This window comes from Gopherus evgoodei, chromosome 3 (assembly GCF_007399415.2).
Source record: "Gopherus evgoodei ecotype Sinaloan lineage chromosome 3, rGopEvg1_v1.p, whole genome shotgun sequence".
Taxonomy (NCBI): domain Eukaryota; kingdom Metazoa; phylum Chordata; order Testudines; family Testudinidae; genus Gopherus; species Gopherus evgoodei.
Window position 1 is genome coordinate 47,797,840 of NC_044324.1, and position 23,708 is coordinate 47,821,547.

At 42.5% G+C, this 23,708-nt stretch overlaps 1 protein-coding gene across 3 annotated transcripts in view; it reads right to left on the reverse strand.

Moving 5' to 3' along the window:
- Positions 1-466: 466 nt before the first annotated feature.
- ACP1 (acid phosphatase 1) overlaps positions 467-23,708 on the reverse strand; it is a 32,512-nt gene continuing 9,270 nt past the window's right edge. For all 3 annotated transcript variants that reach the window (XM_030555529.1, XM_030555528.1, XM_030555527.1), the window contains 3 exons: positions 13,721-13,782; positions 972-1,077; positions 467-832 (listed from right to left, as the gene is read on the reverse strand). In XM_030555529.1, coding sequence (XP_030411389.1) covers positions 755-832; positions 972-1,077; positions 13,721-13,782 — 246 coding nt within the window. In that variant the 3' untranslated portion in view covers positions 467-754. The remainder of the gene's footprint in view (positions 833-971; positions 1,078-13,720; positions 13,783-23,708) is intronic.

Consider the following 23,708-nt stretch of genomic DNA (forward strand, 5'->3'; position numbering starts at 1 on the left):
AGGCAAAGAGAGGCTCAGATGTCAAGGAAGTAGTCAATGTTCCCATTAGTTCATGTATTGGGGCGTTAACTCAAGCTTTAGGACTGCAGAAGTTCGCAAATGCTACCCAGCTTTTGTACACTCCCAATTCTAGGGACTTGTGCTGGCCAGGATGTCTGCAGAGTCTGATGAGGATGATGATGATGATGGAGTTACGTATCCACAGACTTATCTGCAGCAAAATCAGCATCATAGCTTTGCCTGAAATAGTCTTGAAGGATGCAGTTATTTTAGTTGAGAAATACAGCATTCATCAGTTAATGCTCAATATAAGCATATCCGTGTCAAAACATTAAAGCTCCTGCTTCTCAAATCCCTTTTTAAGAATACTTAAATGGACATATGCACAAGAATGTAAGTTTGTATTACACACACACACACACAAAAATGCAAAACATGTTAATTTTATAGTACTGAGACACTGAAAGAGAGTTCATAAACATTTATTTTGCTGGTCTCTGAATGAAACACTTTGTTACACTGACGACCAACAAAATAGCTGATCTTTAAATACAATTTTTAAAACTTTTCCAAATTCTTCTGAGTTAGGCCATAGGGTAGCTACAATACAAAACTAAAAGTAAAGAAGCTGCAGTTAGAATTTCCTGAAGAGATGCAATATTACATTTTAAATACATTAATCTAGTGAAATTTATATACCACTTCAAAGAAGGAGCTAAATATTATTTCCTTTTAGAAATAAAATGGTGTGGCACTAACGAGACTTCTCCAAAAATGCCTTACAGCATCTAACACACTGCTCGTAAACAGCCTCAAAGTCTTTTTCATTTCCCTGGAAAAAGATAAGAAAAAGGGTAAAAATATCTAGTCATCCAGATTTAAGTCTTCAATGGCTACTTTTAAAATTGTGTTTTACAATCATACATAGATACTAATGTTTAAAAGTTCTCTAGTCAATCTGTGATACTTACATAGTATGGATCTTCAATAATAAGCTGTTTTTGTGGATCATAGCTCCCAAGGAGTTCAATTTTAGCTGTACAGTTTTTAACTTGATTACTTTTTCTTTTCAGATCTCTGTAAAGTAAAGAGAAGTAATTTTGAATCATTGTTTTCTTGGCAATGGTGGTGTCTGGTCCATGTGCATCAGCATTATAAATTCAATAATTACTAGGAAGATGAAAGAGCTGCTATACTTTCATAGTGCTGTACGCGCTATGTTGTTGCTTACTTTTATTAAATGTCAAGGACATCTATATAAAATGAAGACTAAATGGAAATCAAATCAAGCAATTGGGTGCTCGACAATGACCTTAATTTGGGTTTAGTCACTAAAAAAAGCTTACAATTTTTTTCTCCAGTCATTCTATGCATTTTCAGTGTCCCCCTTTGGGTTTCGTTATACAAAAGTCTCTTTGCAACACAGTCAATATATTTCTTAAAAATATGAGTAAGCTTCTTCCAGGTGTCCGTGAAACGCTGCTTCAATTCTTCTGTTTTTGTAAATTCTCTTAGCTCTGCTTCGATTCATTTTAAAAATTCTTCTGTTGTATTTATATTACACTGATTGCTGAAGTGCTAAACAAAGTCTTTCCTCCCATCAGTGTTTGTAAACTTGTGGACAAGCACTTCTGATCATTCTGCTTGCTTCTGTTGATGAGGTATGCTGAGAGCACTATGCTGTAAAACAAAAGTTCTTATATAAAATCTGGCCCAATGTCAGCCACGATGGCTAACCGGTCTCACTTTAGGACTCTCAACACACCTCAACAGAAGCAAGCAGAGTGCTCTGATTCTGGAGCATGTGTGGAATGAAAGGCTCCCAAACCTGTAAAGGTGTCCTCTTTCCTCCCACTGCTGGTACTATGCCAGCAGCTAGAATTAGTCTACCCTCCCAGGCACCGTGGTAGAACAACTTTGAGCACCACAGGGCTGTTCCTAGGGAAAGCTGGAGACTACTAGGGCTGAAATCTGAGGTCCAGAATGATAGTGTAGATGGCAGAGGCAGCTGGGTACAGCATCCTCTTCCCACTGTTGTTGTGCTGCTTCCCTGGCAGGAGCCAGAATGAATTTCAGTTCTCCCAAGTAATGTTACACTCTTTTGAAATCACACCAGTTCTACACTTACAATGTTTTTTCACTTGCTTCAGTACAGCTCTTTTCACTGTGTCACTGACATCTTGGTAAGTGTAAAGGGCATCAATATAAAATTAAGAGTTTAAATGAAACTGGTAGTAAATCACCTAAGTATATCTTAGTCACCGACTAACACATCAGTCAATTCAAGTGCCATACCCAGAGTTGTTGCATGACTGGCTTGTAAAAAAGGTGGACATTCACAACCATCTGAAAAAATTTATGACTGATTTGTACAATTTCATCTTTATTTTTTAGTCTTTAAATCCTGACAACTTTCAAAGGGCCATTGCTTAGACTTTCATACCCATTTAATCACTTGACTCTGGACAAATGCATCCCTCAATTAAGGAGAAATTTTGCTATGCTATCCAAATTAGAAAATTAGTCAGCTATTGCCATGCACAATTACTAAGCTCAACATGGTCCCAGGGAGACATGTTACCAGAATCATAGCGAATAGTAGCAAACTAGCATTATTTTCCCTAGGATAATAAACTGGCTTTTTCAAGCCAGAGCTTTTTCTACCCTCTCTAGCTTTAATGAAGAAGATTTCTAATTTATTTTCCTGGAAATGACCCTTTATATGAAAAAATGGTTCCTACCCCTCGTAACTGTTGTTCTTCGAGATGTGTTGCATATGTCCTTAAGTGTGTGTGCAAGTGCCCCAAGCACAGCTATCAGATATTTCTTCCCTAGCGGTAGTCATTGACTTGGCTCTGGTGCCCCCCGGTGCCACGTGCTCACAGCGCCAGTATAAGGAGCCCCATTAAGCCTCTGCTTCTCAGATTCTTCTTACCAACCACTCAGAGTGGGGCCAGTGGGTGGATTTCAGAATGGACATATGCAACACATCTCAAAGAACAGTTATAAGAGGTGGGTAACTGTTTTTTCTTCAAGTGCTTGCACATGTCCATTCCAATTTAGGTAACTAACTATTAACCAGGATGGGCAGGGATGTTCCCTAGCCTCTGTCTGCCAGAAGCTGGGAATGGACAACAAGGGATGGATCACTTGATGATTACCTGTTCTGTTCATTCCCTCTGGGGCACCTGGCATTGATCACTGTCGGAAGATAGGATACTGGGCTAGATGGACCTTTGGTCTGACCCAGTATGGCCATTCTTATGTCCTTATGCAAGCAGTAATATAGGAGGATGACTGGAGAACCGCTGTAGAATCGCTCGGCCAAACTGGAGAGGGATAGCTCAGTGGTTTGAGCATTGGCCTGCTAAACCCAGGGTTGCGAGTTCAATCCTTGAGAGGGCTACATAGGGATCTGGGGCAAAAATCAGTACTTGGTCCTGCTAGTGAAGGCAGGGGGCTGGACTCAATGACCTTTCGGGGTCCCTTCCAGTTCTATGAGATAGATATATCTCAAAATTGAAAAAAAAAAAAAAAATGATAGGACTGAGACTTGTGTTTGCAATATGAGGCAGGAGCGCTTAACATGTGAGATAGACTATCCTGAGCTCTCTGACATTGATGTGGAGCACCAGCTCCTCAGTGGATCAGCACCCTTGAGTCTTGAGCACCTCCAGGTGGGCTCTCTAACCCAGCACTAAAGTGTCAGAGGCCAGGTGCACTGATGATTGAGGTTTTGTGAAGGGAATCCCTTTGCAGACTACCCAATGGTCTTGCCACCATGAGAGGGAGGATGTGTGGAGGCACCATAACCACCTTGTCCAGGGGGTGCCTGGAGGGAGCATATGTTGTGGTTAGCCAGGCCTGGAGAGGTCTGAGTCTTAGCCTCACGTGATGAACCACATATCTGCATGATGCCATGTGGCCGAGAAGGCTCAAGCATGTCCTAACTGTTGTGATATAACAAACTAGCTCTGAAACTGCCTAAAAGCGATCCTCTGGGAGGAGGGCCTTTGCCAACTGGGAATCGAGGACTGCTCCGATGAACTCTATTCTCCCAGTGGGGACTAGTTTCAACTTCTCTATGCTGATAAGAAGGTCCAATGACCAGAAGGTTGTTTGGATGAGGTCAACGTCTGACTTCACTTGCTCCTGAGACCTGCCCTTGATTAGCCAGTCGTCGAGGTACAGGCATACGTGGACTCTTCCTCCTCTTAGAAAGGCCTCTACCACCAACATACATCTGGTTAAGATTCTCAGGACTGCTGAAAGGCCAAATGTCAGGGCTGCAGTTGGGTAGTGCCTCTGGTTTGCTACTAATCTCAAATATTTTCTATGGCCATGAGAAATTGATATATGGAAGTATGCATTCTTTAAATTGAGGGCAGCATACTAATCCCCTGGATTCAAGACGGGATGATTGACCCTAAAAAGACCCTGTGGAACATCAACTTCTTGAGAAACTAGTTGAGATGGCACAGGTCTAAGATGGGCATGAGGTTTCCCTTGGTCTTGGGTATCAGAAAATAATAGGAGTAGAACCCTTTTCCACAACTCCCATCCTGAGGGGTGACTGAACTTCCTGCTGCAGCAGAAGCTTGTGAGAAGATTCCCTGAAGAGGGATGGGGAAGGTTGGAGATGAACTGGAGGGTATAGCCGACCTCCACAGTGTTTAAGACCCAGCAGCTAGAAGTGATCCATATTGCCAGGCCTCAAGGAAGTGGGAAAGACGGTTGGAAAATAAGGGTAACTGGATCCTGTGAGACTGGAACTGGTATGCCGTCCTCCACAAACTCATCAAAACGAGTGCTTTGAGGCACCCAAATGATGAGGGGGCACTTGTGTCCCATGGAGAATGAGGAAAGTGCATTTGGCCTGCGCCAAGAGCCTCCATTCCTTCGTCTCCTCTGATCGTATCTCTGGTGAGTATAAAAGCAGCCAAACAGTTGTGGCCTATATAGTTTCCTGAGCTGAGACTGGGACTGCAGACCCAGGGACTTAAAGACTCCTAACACTGGAGCCTGGCATTTTTTTCAGCAAAAAGCAAGGGTCCCTCAAACAGTAAGGACTGCTGCTTGCTGGACCTCTTCTGGGAACCCTGATGTTTGCAGCCACAAGCTCCTGCACACAGTGACTGCCATGGCCATAGATCTGGCTGCTGAGTCTGTGGCATCAAGGGTTGCCTGTAAGGAGGCTCTGGCAACTGTCCTCCCTTCCTCTACTAGGCTTGAGGACTCCTGCTTGTTCTCCTAGGGAAGTTTATCCTTAAACTTAGTCATCCCTTCCCACATGTTGTAGTCATAGCGACCCTGCTGGTTCGCTATGCGAAAGTCCATCCTGTTAGGCTCCTTTGGCTTCAGAGTTGACCCTGTGTTACCTTGATGGTTGTTCTCAGTAGCAGCCCCAATGACAAGACCCCCATGCAGGGGGTGAGAAAATAAAAACTCATATCCCTTGACCAGCACAAAATACTTTCTCTCAGTTCCCTTGGTGATGCAAGGGATGGATGCATGCTGGGTTTTACCAGAGGGTCTTTACTGGCCCCATAATGGAACTGTGCAAAGGAAGAGCAACCCTTTCCAGGGCTGCGGCCATCAAAATGTCTAGGAAGCCACCAGACTGCTCCCTAACGACCTCCACCTGAAGACTCAAATTAGAGGTCACCTGCTTAAGTAGGCCTTGGTGGGCTCTCAGGTCATCCCAGGGAGGGAGAAGCCCCCTTAAGTATTAATTCATCCTTTGGTGAGGACGAGGAGGCATGCACTGTCCCAACATCCAGGGGAATCTCCTCCTGGCCAGTTTGCACCTGCTGGGCAGTACCGGTGCCTGCCTTGGTGCCAGAACTGGTACTCGGGCCGGCTCCAGTGTCAACCCCAGAGTTTGGCTCAGGAGTCTCCCCGTGGGTCCCTGGCACTGCCTTAGTCTCCGACCACACTGAGTAACTGGAGCCTCAAGCTGGTGCCTTGGTTCTGGGGAAACCCCCATACGTTCCAAAAGGACCATTGGATTGGTGCTGGTCCCTATGGGCCTGGTGCTTTGCAGCATCAGCTGCTGGGGCTCCTGAAGTCGGAGATGGGTGCACGGAGCAGTGACGGTGACTCAAGATGTCAGACCCCAAATCTGACTCTTAAGACGAGGAAGAGCTAAAGATGATTGAGGTGACCACGGCAGTGCCGATCCTCACGGTGGTGGGGACATCTCTGGTGAGGTAATAAAGGGAGGCTTTCCCTCAGAGGCTGGTATTGAGACTGGCCTGAAAGTGGAAGGTTCAGCGTCACTAGGCAGCGTAGATGGTGATGCTTTAGACACCTTAGGGGGGCTGAGTACTGGCAGAGCCATCAAGCCTTTAGCAGCAGCATAAGTATCCAGGGTCAATGGTACTGCCAAGTGATCCATCGGATGCTGGGATGGGGGTAGCATCTCACCCCTGGGCATTTGTGGTACCAGCACTAATGGTAATGCCAGAGGCTGCTGTGGTGTCAGCAAGGGAGAGTGGCTTGCCCCAGGTCTCACTTCATCAGTCTTTGCTGCCAGGGAACTGGTCTTCTCCCACTATCCTCTGTGCCTCTCCTTGGGCACTGGCAAGGAAGAGCGATGCCACGAGCTCTTAGGAGTGAGAAGTGAGCTCTGCACAGATGCAAACGTACTCAGTGCCGAGTCAGATCTTGGCTCCAAGGTGGGCCTCAGTGCTGCCTCCATGAGGAGGACATTTAGTCTTGCTGCCCAATCCTTTTGGGTCCGCGACTTGAAATTGCAGCAGATCCGCAGTGATCTTTCCTGTGTCCCTCACCCAGATACTTAAGACAACTTAAGTGTGGGTCACTGGTTGGTATAGGCTTTGCACAGAAAGAGCAGTGCTTAAACACAGGCAACTGAGGCATGCCTCAGTATGGGGGAGAGATAGACTCCCTCTCCAGACACTGAGAGGAGTCCTAGCTACCACTCTATACTACTAATTACAACTAATACGCTACACTAACTAATAAAACTACAGAATTTTTAACTGAGACCCACTAACACACTTTGCCAAGGCAAAGGAGGGAATCTCCAACAATCGTTACAGGTGATAAGAAGGAATGGAGGAGCAGAGGCTCAGAAGGGTCCCTTATACCGGCGCTATGAGCGAGTGGTCACGGGTGCCAGAGCCGAGCTGGCAGATACTGCTAGGGGAAAAATCTCTGATAGCTATGCTTGGGGGACATGCTCGCACACACACTTAAGTTGGAATGGACATGTGCAAGCACTCAAAGATCTATGCTATGCTTCAGTGTGTACAAAACCGCATGTCTGAAGTTTGGAGTTCAGAATACCTATTACTGCTGATGATATGTGGGTTGAACAATCCTGGCACACTATGAAAAAAGTAATTTCTGATTAAATAAAAAAGAATCTTAAATTCTTTCCAAATTCTCAGACAAGTCTTATAACTGCTTTTAAAACATACCAATTTGTACACAGCATGGATACTCCAATCAATAGTTTCATGGCTTAAAATCTGGAAGTCCAGACTCATTCTGAACCAGAGTTCCAGTTGATACCATTATAATTTCAGTCACACTAAATTATTTTTTCCATATGTAAATAATCCTATCAATTCCAGCTCGCAGGTTGTACACATTCTAAGTAAATTCCCTTTCCCCACAGATTACGATAAGTATTGGAAGGATTTGATTTTTATTGATAAATGTCTGTAAACACCAATTTCCCCATACAAAAACTGAAAAAAAATATTTACATTGATTGTTAATTTTGATTACTGACAGGCAAAGTAAAAAAAATGCTGCTTGAGGAGGAAAGGTTACTCATCTTATGCAGTAACTGGAGTTCAAGATATGCATCCCTGGGATGCTCCACTTTAGGTGCATGTGTGCCTATATGCCTCTGCTAAAAATCTCCAGTCAGGAGTGTCTGTTCAGCCTATGCAGGTACCCAACACTTATGTTACATAGAGCTGTATGGGTGAACCCCCATCAGTTCCTTCTCTACCATGAAGACCACAGAGGCAGTTCTGAAGCAGAGGGGAAGGAGGTTGGGTAAGTGGAGCACCCACAGGGGCACACATTTTGAAGAACTCTGGTTACTTCACAAGATGAGTAACCTCTCCTTCAAATAATGTCCCTGTAGGTGTTCCATTTTCAGTGACTCACTAGCTGTAACTCTAAGCAGGTAGGAATTTGGAATGAGTCCATCACTACCTTCTGTCACATCTGATCTTGCAGCATGAATTATGGCACAGTGCTTGGAAAATGTGTGCACCAAGGTTCATGCTGCAGTCCTGCAAATTTCAGCAGCCAGAACATCTTTGAGTAAGAATACATAAATTGACTGATCTAGTAAAATACACAGTCACTGTATGCAGAAGTGTAATTTGAGCTAACCTCTAAACCGGCAATTATACATCCAGAGATCCATCTAGAGAATCTTTGAGTGGTGACAGGCATTCCCTCAGATCCCTCTGTGAAGAAGCAAAGTCTAGGGGTCTTCCTGAATGGCCTAGTCTTGTCCAAGGAAAAGGACAACTTTCTCTTAAATGCTCAGAAAAGCAGACTCCTATGCAATCTGATTGAGCTTAGGAAAAAAAAACCCTAAGGAGAATAATTCAGTCAATATGAAACTCAGAAGACACCTTAAGTAAGAACTTTGGATGAGGTCATAAAAACACCTTCTCCTTGGGAAAAAACACAGCGAAAGGAGGATCTGCCATTAGAGTCTTCATCTCCCCAACCTTTTGAGCAAGGGGGATGGCCAATGTTCCCTCTAGTTTTTTCCAATCCATGTGTGGAATAAATTTTGTTCTGAGATATGAGCAGATGTGTGCCACCAGTAGAAACAAAAAACCTAGATAATATATATTTTTTAAAAGTTACCATAGGGATAATTACTCCAGCCTGGACAGGTTAGGAATTTAGAACTCACTATTTAAAGAATTAAAGTGTAAAAAAATAAAATTTATGAACTGCATAGACCACCAAAACACTACACTTTGAAAGAATAAAATTACAGTGACTATATGTGCCATTGCAGGAAGTACCAAGTAGTAACACCACCACCACCACCACCAAGTATGAGTTGAGAAAGAGACAGAGACAGGGAGAGAGAGTGTGTGAGAGACACTTCAAGTCCAGTATTGAGAAAAGATGAGTGGGTCAGAGAAAGATGGCATCAGTGACACCAAAGATATCGTCTCCATTTCTGAAGGTAATTAATGTCTAGTAGATTCTTTTCTACTATTTAATAGTATATTTTGTAATTCTGATGAACATGTGGTCTCTAGTCCAGAGAACCATTGAGGAACCATGCTTGCAGTTGCAGGATGTTCAGATGGGATGAAGTATCTGACCCGCATCCTATGACAACAGTTGAGATATGACTGGGAGCCACCATGGAGGGTAAGATGTGAGTTTGATGAGGTAAGGAAATCAAATTTGTCATGGCTAAATTGGTTCAATCAGTATGACTTTGCTTGGTCCTATCTGATCTTGATATGGACCTCTAAGAACAATGGAGTTGAAGGATATACATAAAAGACCTTTTGCTCATGTAATGAGGAAGACATCTCCTTGAACAGGGGTTCTCAACATTTTTCTTTCTGAACCACTCCTCTCCCACAAACATGCTATAAAAACTCCACAGCCCATTTGTGCCACAACAACTGTTTTTCTGCATATAAAAGCCAGGACCAGCATTAGGAGGTAGCAAGCAGGGCAACTGCCTCGGGCCCTACACCACAGGGGGCCCCATGACGCAAAGTTGCTCAAGATTCAGATTCAGCCCCAGGTGGCAAGGCTTTCTATCTGGGCCCCAACAAATCTAATGCCATCCCTGTTTGGCAGACTCCCGCAAATCAGCTTGCCACCCGCACCAGGGAAACCACTGTCCTAGAAATTAGGGATCTGAACAAGCAGATTTTTGTTAGGTACATAAACAATGCTGAGCCTCCCATGGAGACACCCAAGATGTAACCTGGCATTATGTCACAAAAACGCAAGCCACCACGTGTCCCAGACAGGTTCTCACCAGAGCGTCACTCTTGGTATAAGGTTCCTTAGAGCAAGGAAATGTCAAAAGAAAGAATCTCTACCCATTAATGAATCCAAAAGTGCTCTTATAAAGAGAATTCATTGAGTAGGGGTCAAGATCCATTTCCTGATATTCATCTGCAGGCCTAGACTTCTGAATAGAGAAATCATTGTTTGAACTGCCTATCCAACCTCCTGATATGATTGACAGTTGAGGCACCAATTACTGAGACAGATTAAGACAGTTATTCCTAGATGACGGAGGTAGGCAGCCACGACAGCCATGATTTTTTAGAATACCCTTAGGGTGGACAACAGGCTGAAGGGTAGGACATGGTACTGGTAATGATCGTGATTTACAGTGAATCGAAGAAATCTTTTGAGGGAAGGATGAATGCTAAGTGGAGGTAAGCATCTTTGAGGTTGAGAATCAAACCAGTCCCCCCAATTCCAGAGAAGGAATTACAACTACTAGAACACCACGCTGAATTTCAGATGTCTGACATGGTTGTTCAATTGTCTGAAATCTAGTATTGGTCTCCAATCCCCATTTTTCTTGAGTATCAAAGTGTTATGAATAGAACTCTTTCCCCCTGTGCTGAAGTGGGACTGGTAATGAGATCTCCCGTGTAAGCAAATGATCATGAGAAGGGTCCCTGAACAGGGATGGGGAAAGGGGTTGGAAGGAAGTGATGGATAGTACTGGATAGTATAATCTGAAGAAATGGCCTCCAAAACCCATTTGTCTCATGTAATAGTCTCCCATGCTATTAACAGAGAGAGGCAGTGCCCAAATTGAGGAAGAAGGATCCTATCATGTAGCTTAGTGAATCTAGTAATTGAATGGTCTGGAATCTCAATCAAAACATCAGAACTGACATCTGGATGATGCTGAAGGCTGAGATGATGCAGTTGAGGTAGTTGCAGAATTTTTATTTGAAAATCTGGACCCCAGACCACTGGAACCACCAGCTATGGAAGGTGGAAAACTGAGCAGGGCAGGATCTCTCTGTCAATTGAGACCTGCTACATTCTCTCTTATATGCAGGTGTGTATACCCTAAAGACCCAAGTGTTGCCCAAGAGTCTTTCAGGGTGTGAAGTGAGTTGTGTGTGGACTCTGAAAAAAGCTTCAGGCCATCAAAACGTAATTCCCCCTGGCAGATTGTACCTCCCATGGAAACCCAGACAACTGAAGCCAGGTAGCTCACCTCATCACTACTCTGATGGAAACAGACCTGGCTGCAGCATTATTGCAGGCTTTACTAAATGCTGTGAAAGTCTTTGCAAAAAAGCGGGCACTCCATTATGGCACTGAACTTGTTCTCAGTGTTCCTCTGGTAAATGGTCAGTAAAAGCCTCATACTTCCCATGGTTCAGGTAATCATATTTTGACATCAGTGCCTGATGAATAGCTATCCTGAATTGAAGTCTTGATGATGATTACTCCTACGGCCAAACAGGTCCAGACATTTCCGATCTTTATTATAATGGGCGGTCTTTGTCCCTTTCATTGACTGCATCCACAACCTGAGAGTTTGGTCCCAGGTGAGAGAATAAAAACCTCAGAATCCCTGGCCAGGATGAAGTATTTTTTTAAATCAGCCATCCTGCATTTGTGGAGGGGGCCGGGAGGGAGGGAATTGCTGGAATTTGCCAGATGAACTTGGCCAGCTCACTAAATTGGCAGTGCCACCTCTGCTGAGGTAGATGTGTGCAATACATTCAGGGACCTGTGATGAAAATCCTGGACATTTCTCTAGGGGAACTTGCAGGATGTCAGCGATCCATTTAATCAAATCCTGGAATTGCCTAAAGTCATCAGCCAGCCATGGTAGTGATGGCCTTTGCTGCTTCATCAGGTGGTGATGATGAGATTTTTGTAAGGGAGGGTAATCTCTTTGTCTGTTCTTGCTCCTTAAAAGATCACTTTCAGCTCAGAGTGGAGAGGAGAGAGGAATGGTACCAGGGCACAGACTTCTCTGTTTCCTGTGGACTGAGTGGAAGTCCCTCAAAACTGTTGCTGGTACACTGCCCATGGATCCCAGTAGGGCCAATGAGACCATAAGGAACTGGAGGAGATCCAGCATTGGTCTCCCTATCTGTTGGAAGCCAGGGCTCTGGTATCTTGCCTTTGTTGCATTTGCAATGGAGAGTAACAGCTAGAAAGAACTGGAGATCCTTGAACCAAAAGTTTTGAATTGGAATGCTTCTCCATATTCTGTATGGGAGGTGACAACCCCTCCTTGTGGATAGTTAAAGAAGAGGTACATCTCCCATAAACCTGAGCAGTAAGTGACTCAGGAGACCAGAGGTTGCAAGGAGTGGAGACTCCAGCTCATTCAGTACCACAAGCTCTTTCGGGTTTAGGAATTCCTGTGATACCAGAAGCACAACAGAACTTGGTACTGTGCCAATGATATTGCAGAGCCTGTGAGAGGTACTGATGTCGGGACTGCAAAATCTTTCTGTGATTCTGGAAGTGCTATTGAACTTGGTTCCGGTGCCTATGATGTTGCAGATGTCATGTGAGGAGCTGACATTAATACCAAGGATTGCGCTGAAGCCAGTCTTTTGGTAACAGTGATAAAGAGCTCTTTAACACTGAGGTATGGGACTTCATTGAAGTCTTAATGGGCTTCATGGTACCTGAAGTACCCAGAGACTCACTAGTACTCCTTTTGGGGCCTGAGGTCTCTAGTGACTGGATCCTCTTTGAAGAGGAACTCTTATGTTTTGCTCCTCTTATTCCTTTCCTTATACCTGGAGCGTGAAACTCACAATACCAGAGGCACAGTTATTGATAACTCAGTCAAGGAGAGTGTTGGAGATGGAGGTTTTGATGTTCTCTTCCCCTTGGAAGCTCTTGGTGACAGTGATCTTGATGATGACATGGCGCTGACAGATAAAGGTGGCCTTTGTATGGAGAGGGGTGTTCACTGAACTCAGGTCCAAAGACAGTCAGACTTTTAAATGATGGAACAAGTCTTATGATTAATTCCTCCCCCCACTTTCTTTTTTTAAGAAAAGAAAAAAGGGAACAAGTGCTCCATCTTTCCAACTATAAGGTACTAAACCTACTCTACTAACCAATCACACAGCTAAATGCTAATAAAATAGACAAGCAGGCACACCTTAGACTCCATTTCAGGCGATAGGCAGTTGAAAAAGAACTGAGGGCAGTTTGCCTGCACAGCCCTATCTAGTCTCGGTACAGGGAACCAGGATCTGTACGGTCCATGCACAGGCTGAAAAGGCGCCGCTATCAAAAATCTCTGATCAAAGGCGCGGGGTCCAAATGTGGAGCATGATAGAGATATTACACAAAGAAGAACTTAGAATTTGATTTAAATATATTTACTCTGTATATTTTGATATAGGTTGACAATTTGTGTTTTAACAGTTATAAAGTTTTAACATTTTGAATCTCAATGTTTACTGTTATTTAATAATTTCGGACCCCCCCTCCAATAATTTTCTACAACTGAAAATTTAAATAGATAAAATATAAACACATCTCATCTGTCAAAATGATATATAAATCAAATTCTGACAAGTCTAATTATAACTTGTAAGAAAACAAATGGCAAAAGATTGCACATTAGGCACTAAAGCAATCAAGCACATCTTCTGGATTTATCATCATCTACAGGAGCGGATAGTCAAATCAGAATCTCTCTTAGCATTCTACCATACATTACCTTAGGTTGCTTTCATCCATGCAAAGTATATAATCGAATGTAAGGAAATCGTCTTTAGTAATCTAGAATTAAAAAGATTTGCTTTAACTGTTGTAGCAAAGATGTGTTTGCTTACAATACAAAAAATATTGCAAGAGAAGTTATAATTTTACAATTCGTAGTAATTATAAATATGTACATATAAAAATGGAATTGTGAACCAGCAAACTGTTTAGTATATTCTGAGTCTAAGAGCTATCCTTCAGATCAACAGTAACTGTTTTAACAAAACAATGAACAAATTATGATTAAAATATGCAGTTGCACTTTTACAATAGTTTCTTTTCAAAAGCTACCAACCAATATTTTCATACCTAAGTGAACATACTATGTCAGTTATTCATCCAGAATTACAAAATTTTTCACTCCACTCACAAAAACCCCTCTACCCCGATATAACACAAATTTGGCTATAACGCGGAAAAGCAGCACTCTGAGGGGACGGGGTTGCGCACTCCTGTGGATCAAAGCAATTTCGATATAACGCGGTTTCACCTATAATGCGGTAAGATGTTTTTTTTGGCTCCTGAGGACAGCGTTACATTGGGGTAGAGGTGAATATAAAAAGTAAACCAAGTCTGCAATAATTTTTATATGTCCCTGAGAAAATTAGAGAGACAAGATGGGTGAGGTAATCTCTTATTGGACCATCTTCTGTTGGCAAGATAAACGTTTGAACTTACACAGAACTCTTCTTCAGATATTGAAAAACTAGATCATCACATAGAAACAGCATAACTAAACCACTTCCTATTTCTGCTTATGATTTTTCAATCATGTTTTGCTCTTCTAAATTAAAAAAAAGAGAAGTTTTATTTTTAAATAGTTACCAGTTGAGGAACAAATTGTTTTTCCTGGATAATATGTAACTGGTTTCTCCAGTCACTGTCTAGACATTTGTATATAGAGACAGGGTTTTTCAGATACAGACTCAGATACGAGACTAAATTCAGAAGGAATATGTAATGTGATAGTCCCTTAAACTATTTTTCACCCACATAATGCACTGAAGAGCATAAACTGGTAACATTTTCCAGATTCTTTGGCTTGTAAAAAGGTGTAAATTTAAACAGGCTGAGGGGCTACCTTAACCTACACACACACACACACACACACACACACACACTTTAAGGTCAGAAGGGACCATTATGATCATCTAGTCTGACCTCCTGCACAACGCAGGCCACAGAATCTCACCCGTCCACTTCTATAACAAACCCCTAACCTATGTCTGAGTTACTGGAGTCCTCAGATTGTGGTTTGAAGACCTCAAGCTGCAGAGAATCCACCAGCAAGTGACCCATGCCCCATGCTGCAGAGAAAGGTGAAAAATCTCCAGGGCCTCTACCAATTTGCCCTGGAGGAAAATTCCTTCCTGACCCCAAATGTGGTGAGCAGTTAAACCCTGAGCATGTGGGCAAGTCTCACCAGCAACCAGGAAAGAATTATCTGTAGTAACTCAGATCCCAACCCATTTAACATCCCATCACAGACCACTGGGCATACTTACCTGCTGATAATCAAAGATCAATTGCCAAATTCATTGCCAAAATTAGGCTATCCCATCATACCATCCCCTCCATAAACTTATCAAGCTTAGTCTTGAAGCCAGATATGTCTTTTGCCCCCACTACTCCCATTGGAAGGCTGTTCCAGAACTCCACTCCTCTAATGGTTAGAAACCTTTGTCTAATTTCAAGTCTAAACTTCCTAGTGTCCAGTTTATATCCATTTGTTCTTGTGTCTACATTGGTACTAAGCTTAAATAATTCCTCTCCCTCTCTAATATTAATCCCTCCGATATATTTATAAAGAGCAATCATATGCCCCCTCAACCTTCTTTTGGTCAGGCTAAACAAGCCAAGCTCTTTGATTCTCCCTTCATAAGACAGGTTTTCCACTCCTCAGATCATCCTAGTAGCCCATCTCTGAACCTGTTTCGTTTGAATTCATCCTTCTTAAACATGGGAGACCAGAACTGCACACAGTATTCCAGATGAGGTCTCACCAGTGTTTTACATAACAGTACTAACACCTCCTTATCTTTGCTGGAAATACCTCGCCTGATGCATCCTAAAACTGCATTAGCTTTTTTAATGGCCATATCACATTGGTGGCTCATAGTCATCCTGTGATCAACCAATACTCCAAGGTCCTTCTTCTCCTCCATTACTTCCAATTGATGCGTCCCCAATTTATAACTAAAATTCTTGTTATTAATCCCTAAATGCATGACCTTGCACTTTTCACTATTAAATTTCATCCTATTACTCCAGTATACAAGGTCATCCAGATCTTCCTGTATGATATCCTGGTCCTTCTCTGTGTTAGCAATACCTCCCAGCTTTGTGTCATCCTTAAACTTTATTAGCACATTTTCCCGCTTTTAGTGCCAAGGTCAGTAATAAAAAGGTTAAAGAAGATTAGTCCCAAAACCGATCCCTGAGGAGCTCCACTAGTAACCTCCTTTCAGCCTGACAGTTCACCTTTCAGTACAACCCGTTGTAGTCTCCCCTTTAACTAGTTCCTTATCCATCTTTCAATTTTCATATTGATCTCCATCTTTTCCAATTTAACTAATAATTCCTCATGAGGAACCACATCAAATGCCTTACTGAAATTGAGATAAATTAGGTCCACTGCATTTCCTTTGTCTAAAAAAATCTGTTACCCTCTCAAAGAAGGAGATCAGGTTGGTTTGGCACGATCTACCTTTTGTGAACCCATGTTGTATTTTGTCCCAATTACCACTGACCTCAATGTCCTTAACTTTCTCCTTCAAATTTTTTTCCAAGACCTTACATACTACAGATGTCAAACTAACAGACCTACAGTTACTTGGATCACTTTTTTTCCCCTTTTCTTAAAGATAGGAACTATGTTAGCAATTCTCCAATCGTACAGTACAACCCCTGAGTTTACCGATTCATTAAAAATTCTTGCTAATGGGCTTGCAATTTCATGTGCCAGTTCCTTTAATATTCTTGGATGAAGATTATCTGGGCCCTCCGATTTTGTCCCATTAAGCTGTTTGAGTTTGGCTTCTACCTCGGATGTGATAATATCTATCTTCATATCCTCACTCCCATTTGTCATTCTTCCATTATCCCTAAGTTCCTCATTAGCCTTATTAAAGACTGAGGCAAAGTATTTATTTAGATATTGGGCCATGCCCAAATGATCTTTAACCTCCATTCCATCCTCAGTGTTTAGCGGTCCCACTTCTTTCTTTGTTTTCTTCTAACTTATATACTATAGAATCTTTTAATATTGGTTTTAATTCCCTTTGCAAGGTCCAACTCTACATGGCTTTTAGCCTCTCTCACTTCATCCCTACGTGTTCTGACCTCAATAAAGGTAGCTTTCCTTGCTAATCCCACCCATCTTCCACTCCTTGTAGGCTTTCTGCTTTTTCTTAATCACCTCTCTGAGATGCTTGCACATCCAGCTTGGTTTACAACTCCTGCCTATGATTTTTTTCCGCTTTCTTGGGATGCAGGCTTCTGACAGTTTCTGCAGCTTCGACTTAAAGTAATTCCAGGCCTCCTCCGCATTTAGATCCACAAGTTCTTCAGTTCAATCCACTTCCCTAACTAGTTTCCTTAATTCTTTAAAGTTAGCCCTTTTGAAATCAAAAACCCTAGTCCCGGATCAATTTTTGTTTATCCCTCCATCTAGTTTGAACTGAATTAGCTCATGATCACTCGAACCAAGGTTGTCCCCTACAACCATTTCTTCTATGAAGTCCTCACTACTCGCCAAAACCAAATTTAAAATGGCATCCCCTCTTGTTGATTCTTCAACTACTTGGTGAAGAAATCCATCAGCTATGACATCCAGAAAAATCCGAGCCCTATTATTACTACTAGCACTTGTCCTCCAGTCTATATCTGGGAAGTTAAAGTCTCCCATGATCACACAATTCCCATTAGTGTTTACTTCATTAAAAACATTAAAGAGGTCTCTATTCATATCCAAATCAGATCCCGGCGGTCTGTAGCACACTCCAAGCACTATCTCAGGTGAGGCTCTAGTCACTTTCTTTCCCAGTGTGATTTTTGCCCAGATAGACTGTCTTATTCATTCCATCACTTCTTATTTCTTTATAGTTCACCACATCATTGATATACAATGCTACTCCACCACCTTTGCCTTTATTTCTATCTTTCCTAAACAGCACATAGCCTTCAATACCTGTACTCCAGTCATGACTACCATTCCATCATGTTTCTGTTATCCCTATAATATCTGGTTTCACTTCCGGCACCATTAGCTCTAGTTCCTCCATTTTGTTACCTAGGCTCCTCGCATTAGTGTACAGACATCTTAATTTTTGCCGTTTGGCTTCACATCATATTATCAATTACTTTTCTTTCTATACATTCCTCATGTGTCCCCTAAGCATGAAAATTAAACAGAGTGAGCCAAGTTCAGGAGGTATCTGTGGATGTACACTGTTTGTAAGTTGCTGGTGAAAGAGTGATTCTCTACAATCTTGCCCACAGTAAGAAAATTTGTATTGGTAAAACTACATTGATTTAGTTACACTTGTTCAAACCTTTTCACATATGCTGCATGAATAAGGCTGCGTGTGTCGTGGAGGTCATAGATTCTGTGACTTCCTGTTACGTCTGCAGTGCTTGGTGCTGGCTCAGGGGCTGCCTGAGCTGGGCAGCCCTGGGCCAGCAGCAGTTCGCGTGTGCGGGAGGGGGATCAGTGCTTGGGCAGAGGGTTGGGGTGTGGGGCGGTTCCCAGCCAATGGGCGCTGCTGAGCTGGCGCTTGTGGTAGGAGCAGTGCGTGGAGCCCCCCTGGCTGCACCTTCCCCAAGGAGCTGCAGGAATATGCTGATAGGAGCAGAGTGGGGAGCCTGCCAAGCCCACCAACCCTCCCCCACAGAGCCGTCAGGGGTCCCTGGCTGCATGCCACTACCTACACCCCCCACCAGCACAGGTCCTGGGCTGTGCGCTGCTGCCAGCCCCCTCGCCCCTTCCCATCGCAGGTCCTGGGCCCAGCCCGCCCCTGCAGTGCACTCAGGGCCCCCAGCCCAAGTTTTATTTAGAGTATATAGTAAAAGCCACAGACAGGTCATGGGCTGTGAATTTTTGTTTACTACCCATGACTTTTACTAAAATACCTGTGACTAAAACATAGCCTTATGCATGAACTAGGGTTTAATGCAATTAAAGCAAGGGCTCATCTGCATAAATAGCAGAAGTTCAAAGATATAATCCAGTATGTACTCTTGTTTCAGAATAGAATGCCCATTTTTAGTTTAGCTTACACACATTTCCAACTGACATACATTAAACTAAAAAAGCAACTCTTATACCAGACAGACAACACTGTCCGAGTAAGTGGTTATACTAGTACAGTGGTCCCTAACAGGGTGCCCGCAGGCGCATCTTAATGTTCCTGCGTCCTGGCCCCTGAGAGAGCACCTGCCAAAATGCCGCCGAATTTCAGCGGGGATGCCTCTCGATGACGACACTTGTCGACGGCAAGCAGCGTCATCGAGAGGCATTGCTCCCGAATTTCGACGAGGACGCCTCTCGATGACGTCGCTTGTTGACAGCGAGCGGTGTCATCAAAAGGCATCCCTGCTGAAATTAGGCAGCATTTCGGCAGGTGCTTCACCACTGCAGTGGTCCTTTGTCTGGTGCCTGCCAGACGAAAAGGTTGGGGACCACTGTACTAGTATAAACACACTGGTTTAAAATTCACAATTTCAGTTATTCTGAAAAAGCTTTCCCAGGTCAGGCAAGGCCTACATTTTTTAAGGCCACACTTTGTGCTGGTGCACCACATTGATATCGGGGGTTTGCACTGCAAATCAGTGGAATTAGCTACATAAATAGCTAACATCAATACTAAACAGTTCTACCCACAGTTGCATATATAGCATAATTCAGCTTCTTTGAAGGTTTGCCCTGTAGATGTACTTTCTGGGGAGGAACTGGGGTAAGCAAAGAAAGCATATGAGAAAAAGTGTCCTAGAAATAAAATAAATTCAAATTTTCCACAGACTGTGAACTTGTAAAAATTATGCATATGAAAAAATAGCCTCAGTAGTAACCTGTAATGGATTATGCTTAGACTTCCCCTAAATTGGGGTGGAATGGGGTTTGGAAATCACCTCTGGGCTGAGAGCAAAGATGAAACATTTCACTCATATAGGGAATTTTTCTGCAGGAAATGAGAAATGTAAAATAGAGAGTTAGAATAGAAGTCTCAATATAATCTCAGCTAGAACTTTTGATAGTACTGAAAACTAGTGAAGATCTGTTTATTTTCAACGTAAAAATATTTGTTGCATTCATACTGTGCCTTTGACCTACAAAAATATTTTTATAGTGGAAATAGCTCTGTTTTTCTAGCAACTTTAATAAAACCTTTACAGTCTTACCCTCATGGCTCTCTGCTGTTAAATGTTGGTCCAAGTGAAAATAACCTTACACAATTATGGTTGCACTGAGGACAACAAAAATAAAACTAACATGAAGACAGATGTACTGTAAACTGAAGCTACTTAAAGTAAGTTATGGACCAGCATTATCAACGATGCTAGGGCACCCCAAGTTGTTCTAAGGGTGACTTAGTTAAAAAGAAGAACAATAAAGTAGACAGTAGTTCAGGAGTTATTTCGATGTCCACAGTTGCTCTGAAGAAGAGTGCTGAAGAAGTCCCCAGTGCCTCACCTGTAAGGGGGGAAAAGGTCTGATTCCATAACTGCCTTCCACACCTTCTCACGAGGAGATGCTCTCAGTGCTGTCAAGGCTCAACTCTCTGATGCTGTCAGAGCCTATACTGAGGAAGCAGGCTGCTGGAGTCCCACTGGTGGAGCATCTGACCCTGCCAGGTTATGTTTAGATCGCTGCTGCAATACCATGGAAGCCTGAGATGTTTCACTTTTCAGCAATTCCTTAAAGCTTGAGGATGAAGTAGAGGCAGATCCCTTGGGTACTGCACCACTACAAGTGAGAACATTTTCCCAGCTTTGCTTTCAGCTGCTCCTTTGATACCAGAGGGTTTGATTTCCTCTTTAGCAGAACTGGGGGAGGTGACTGCTTCATTACAAGAGATCTTGAAGAGTAGTAACTCAGATAGATACTTCTGATAGATAGTTGGCTTTCTGATAACCTGAAGAACCACATGGTAAATTGGCTGTTGGGTGTGAAAGTTGCAGACCTCTCCAGACTTCTAGATAGATGTATGTGCACTGTTGGGGAGATGCCAATGGTCATGGTACATGTAGGTACTGATGACACAGGGAAAGGTAGGAGAGAGGTCCTGGAGGCCAAATTTAGGCTGCTATATGAGAGATTAAAGTCCAGTACCTCCATGGTAATATTGTCTGAAATGCTTCCAGTTTCAAGACTAGGGCATGTTAGACAGGCAGAATTGTCTTGCCTGTCTTGCTGTGTGAATGAGATGGTGTTTGGAGGAGGTATTTAGGTTTATTAGGAACTCAGGAACTTTTTTGAAAAAGGAGGAGCCTACACAGAAAGGATAGGCTCCAAATAAAACAGAACCAGATTGCTGGCATGAAAAATTAATACAGGAGTTTTTAATCTATGGGCAGGGAAAAGGCAACAGCTGCAGACAAGTACAAGGTTCAGACAGAGACATCTGCTAGGGAATAACTTAAAGGGGATAATCTATACCCTAGCAAAGAGAAGAGGATAGAAGTTGATAAAAAATACGTACTGAAGAGAAGCCTGTCAAATGGCGGGGGGGGGGGGGGGGGGGGGGGAGAAAGAGTCCCATTCAGCTACATCACATGAATGCAGACAACTAAATACTGACAAATTCAACAACTGCTTCTAAACAAATGCTAGAAGTCTGAACACAAAGATGGGTGAACTCCAGTGCCAATTCTTGATTTAGTCTGTGTGATGCCAATTTTTAAAAAGGATTCACAGGCAATCCTGGCAATTATAGGCTTATAGGCCTAACTTCAGTAAGTAAAGAACAGAATTATCAGACACAGATTGAACACGATATGCTGGGGAAGAGTCAACATGGCTTTTGTAAATGGAAACCATGCCTCACCAATCTATTAGAATTCTTTGAGGGGGTCAACAAGCACATGAACAAGGGCGATCCAGTGGATATAGCATACTTGGATTTTCAGAAAGCCATTGACAAGGTCCCTCATCAAAGGCTCTTAGGCAAAGTAGACAGTGAGGTAGAAAAGTTTGCAGACAATACAAAGTTCAAGATAGTTAAGTCCCAAGCTGACAGCAAAGAGTTACAACAGGATCTCACAAAACTGGGTGATTGGGCAACAAATTGGTAGATGAAATTCAATGTTGATAAGTGCAAAATAACGCATATTGGAAAACATAATCCCACACATACAAAATGATGTGGTCAAAATCAGCTAAATCAAGAAAGATTTTGGAAGCATCATGGACAGTTTTCTGCAAACATCTGCTCAACGTGTAGCAGCAGTCATAAAAGCTAACAATGTTAGGAAATATTAGGAAAGGGAAAGAAAAGAAAACAGAAAATACCATCATGTCACTTTATAAGTCCGTTGTATGCCTATATTTTAATTACCACATGCAGTTCTGGTCATCCCATCTCAAAAGAGATATATTACAATTGGAAAAGGTACAGAGAAGGGCAACAGAAATGACTGAGAAAGAACAGTTTTCAGATGAGGAGAGATTAAGAAGCCTGGGACTGTTCAATTTATAAAAGAGACAAAGACCAGATATGATAGAAGTCTATAAAATCATGACTGGTGTGAAGAAAGTGAATAAGGAAATGTTATTTACCCCTTTGCATAAAACAAGACCCATGGGTCACAGTGAGATTAACAGGCAGCAAGTTTAAAACAAAAACATAAGGAAGTACTTCTTCACACAATGCCCAATTAGCTTGTGGAACGCCTTACTGAGGGATGTTGGGAAGGACAAAAGCATAACTTGGTTCAAAAGAGAATGAGGCAAGTTCATGGAGGATAGGTCCAACAATGGCTATTACCCAAGATGGGCAGGGAAGCAACACCATGTTCTGAGTGCGTCTAAACCTCTGACTGCAAGAAGCTGGGACTGGACAACAGGGTGGATCTATTCTATTCCCTCTGAAGTATCTGGTACTGGCCACTGTCAGAAGACAGGATTGCATTGTTACATAAAAATTAGACTGGAAAGATCAATGGAGGGCAATTAGCATGATTGAGGGAATGTAGTCAGAAAAGTTAGAGGAACTAAGCATGTACTCTTTGAAAACAAAGGACGACCTTAATAAGGTCTACCAAAATTCTAAAAGGAACAAAAAGAAAAGATGGTAACAAGAATACTTGATCTTGTGTCAAATGCAAGAACTACTGGCATGAACTCAAGCTAAGGAAAGGTTAAGTCCTAAAGGAATACTCTATACACAGAGAATAGTTAATGGAAATAAGTTATGTGCATTTATTTGAACATCTAAGTCATTTAAATACATGAAGTTATGTTTATTTCAGTGCATTTCTCTCTGGAATGCAATGTCTGAAATACACTCACTAAAGAAAAACTGTGGTAAGCATTTCCAAAACTTCAGCCTCTGTTTTCATTTTGTGAATGGTGCTGCTCTGATTCTTATCGAGATTGCTCCAAGGTATGTTTACAAAAATTATCTAGTTGTAATTCTCCTTTGAAGATATTTTGATATTATTTTCACTCTTGGGTCTGAGCTCCTTAGTGTGAGACAGGAGCTCTCTCAACTCAAAGAATTTTAACTCTAAGAGCAGCAGTACCAGGGCAGAGTACAAGCCAGGTCATCTATTGGACCTGTACAATATAAATGCTGCCCTTCCAAAATACCTACCAGTTCCTTCACATGCATGGGATGTGCCATGGACTCACAAGATAAGACAATGCAAAACCGTTCAAAATAGAAGAAACATGCCTCAGAGAAAGACTATTACACATTTGAAGATAAGGTTTTCAAAGTAACTCT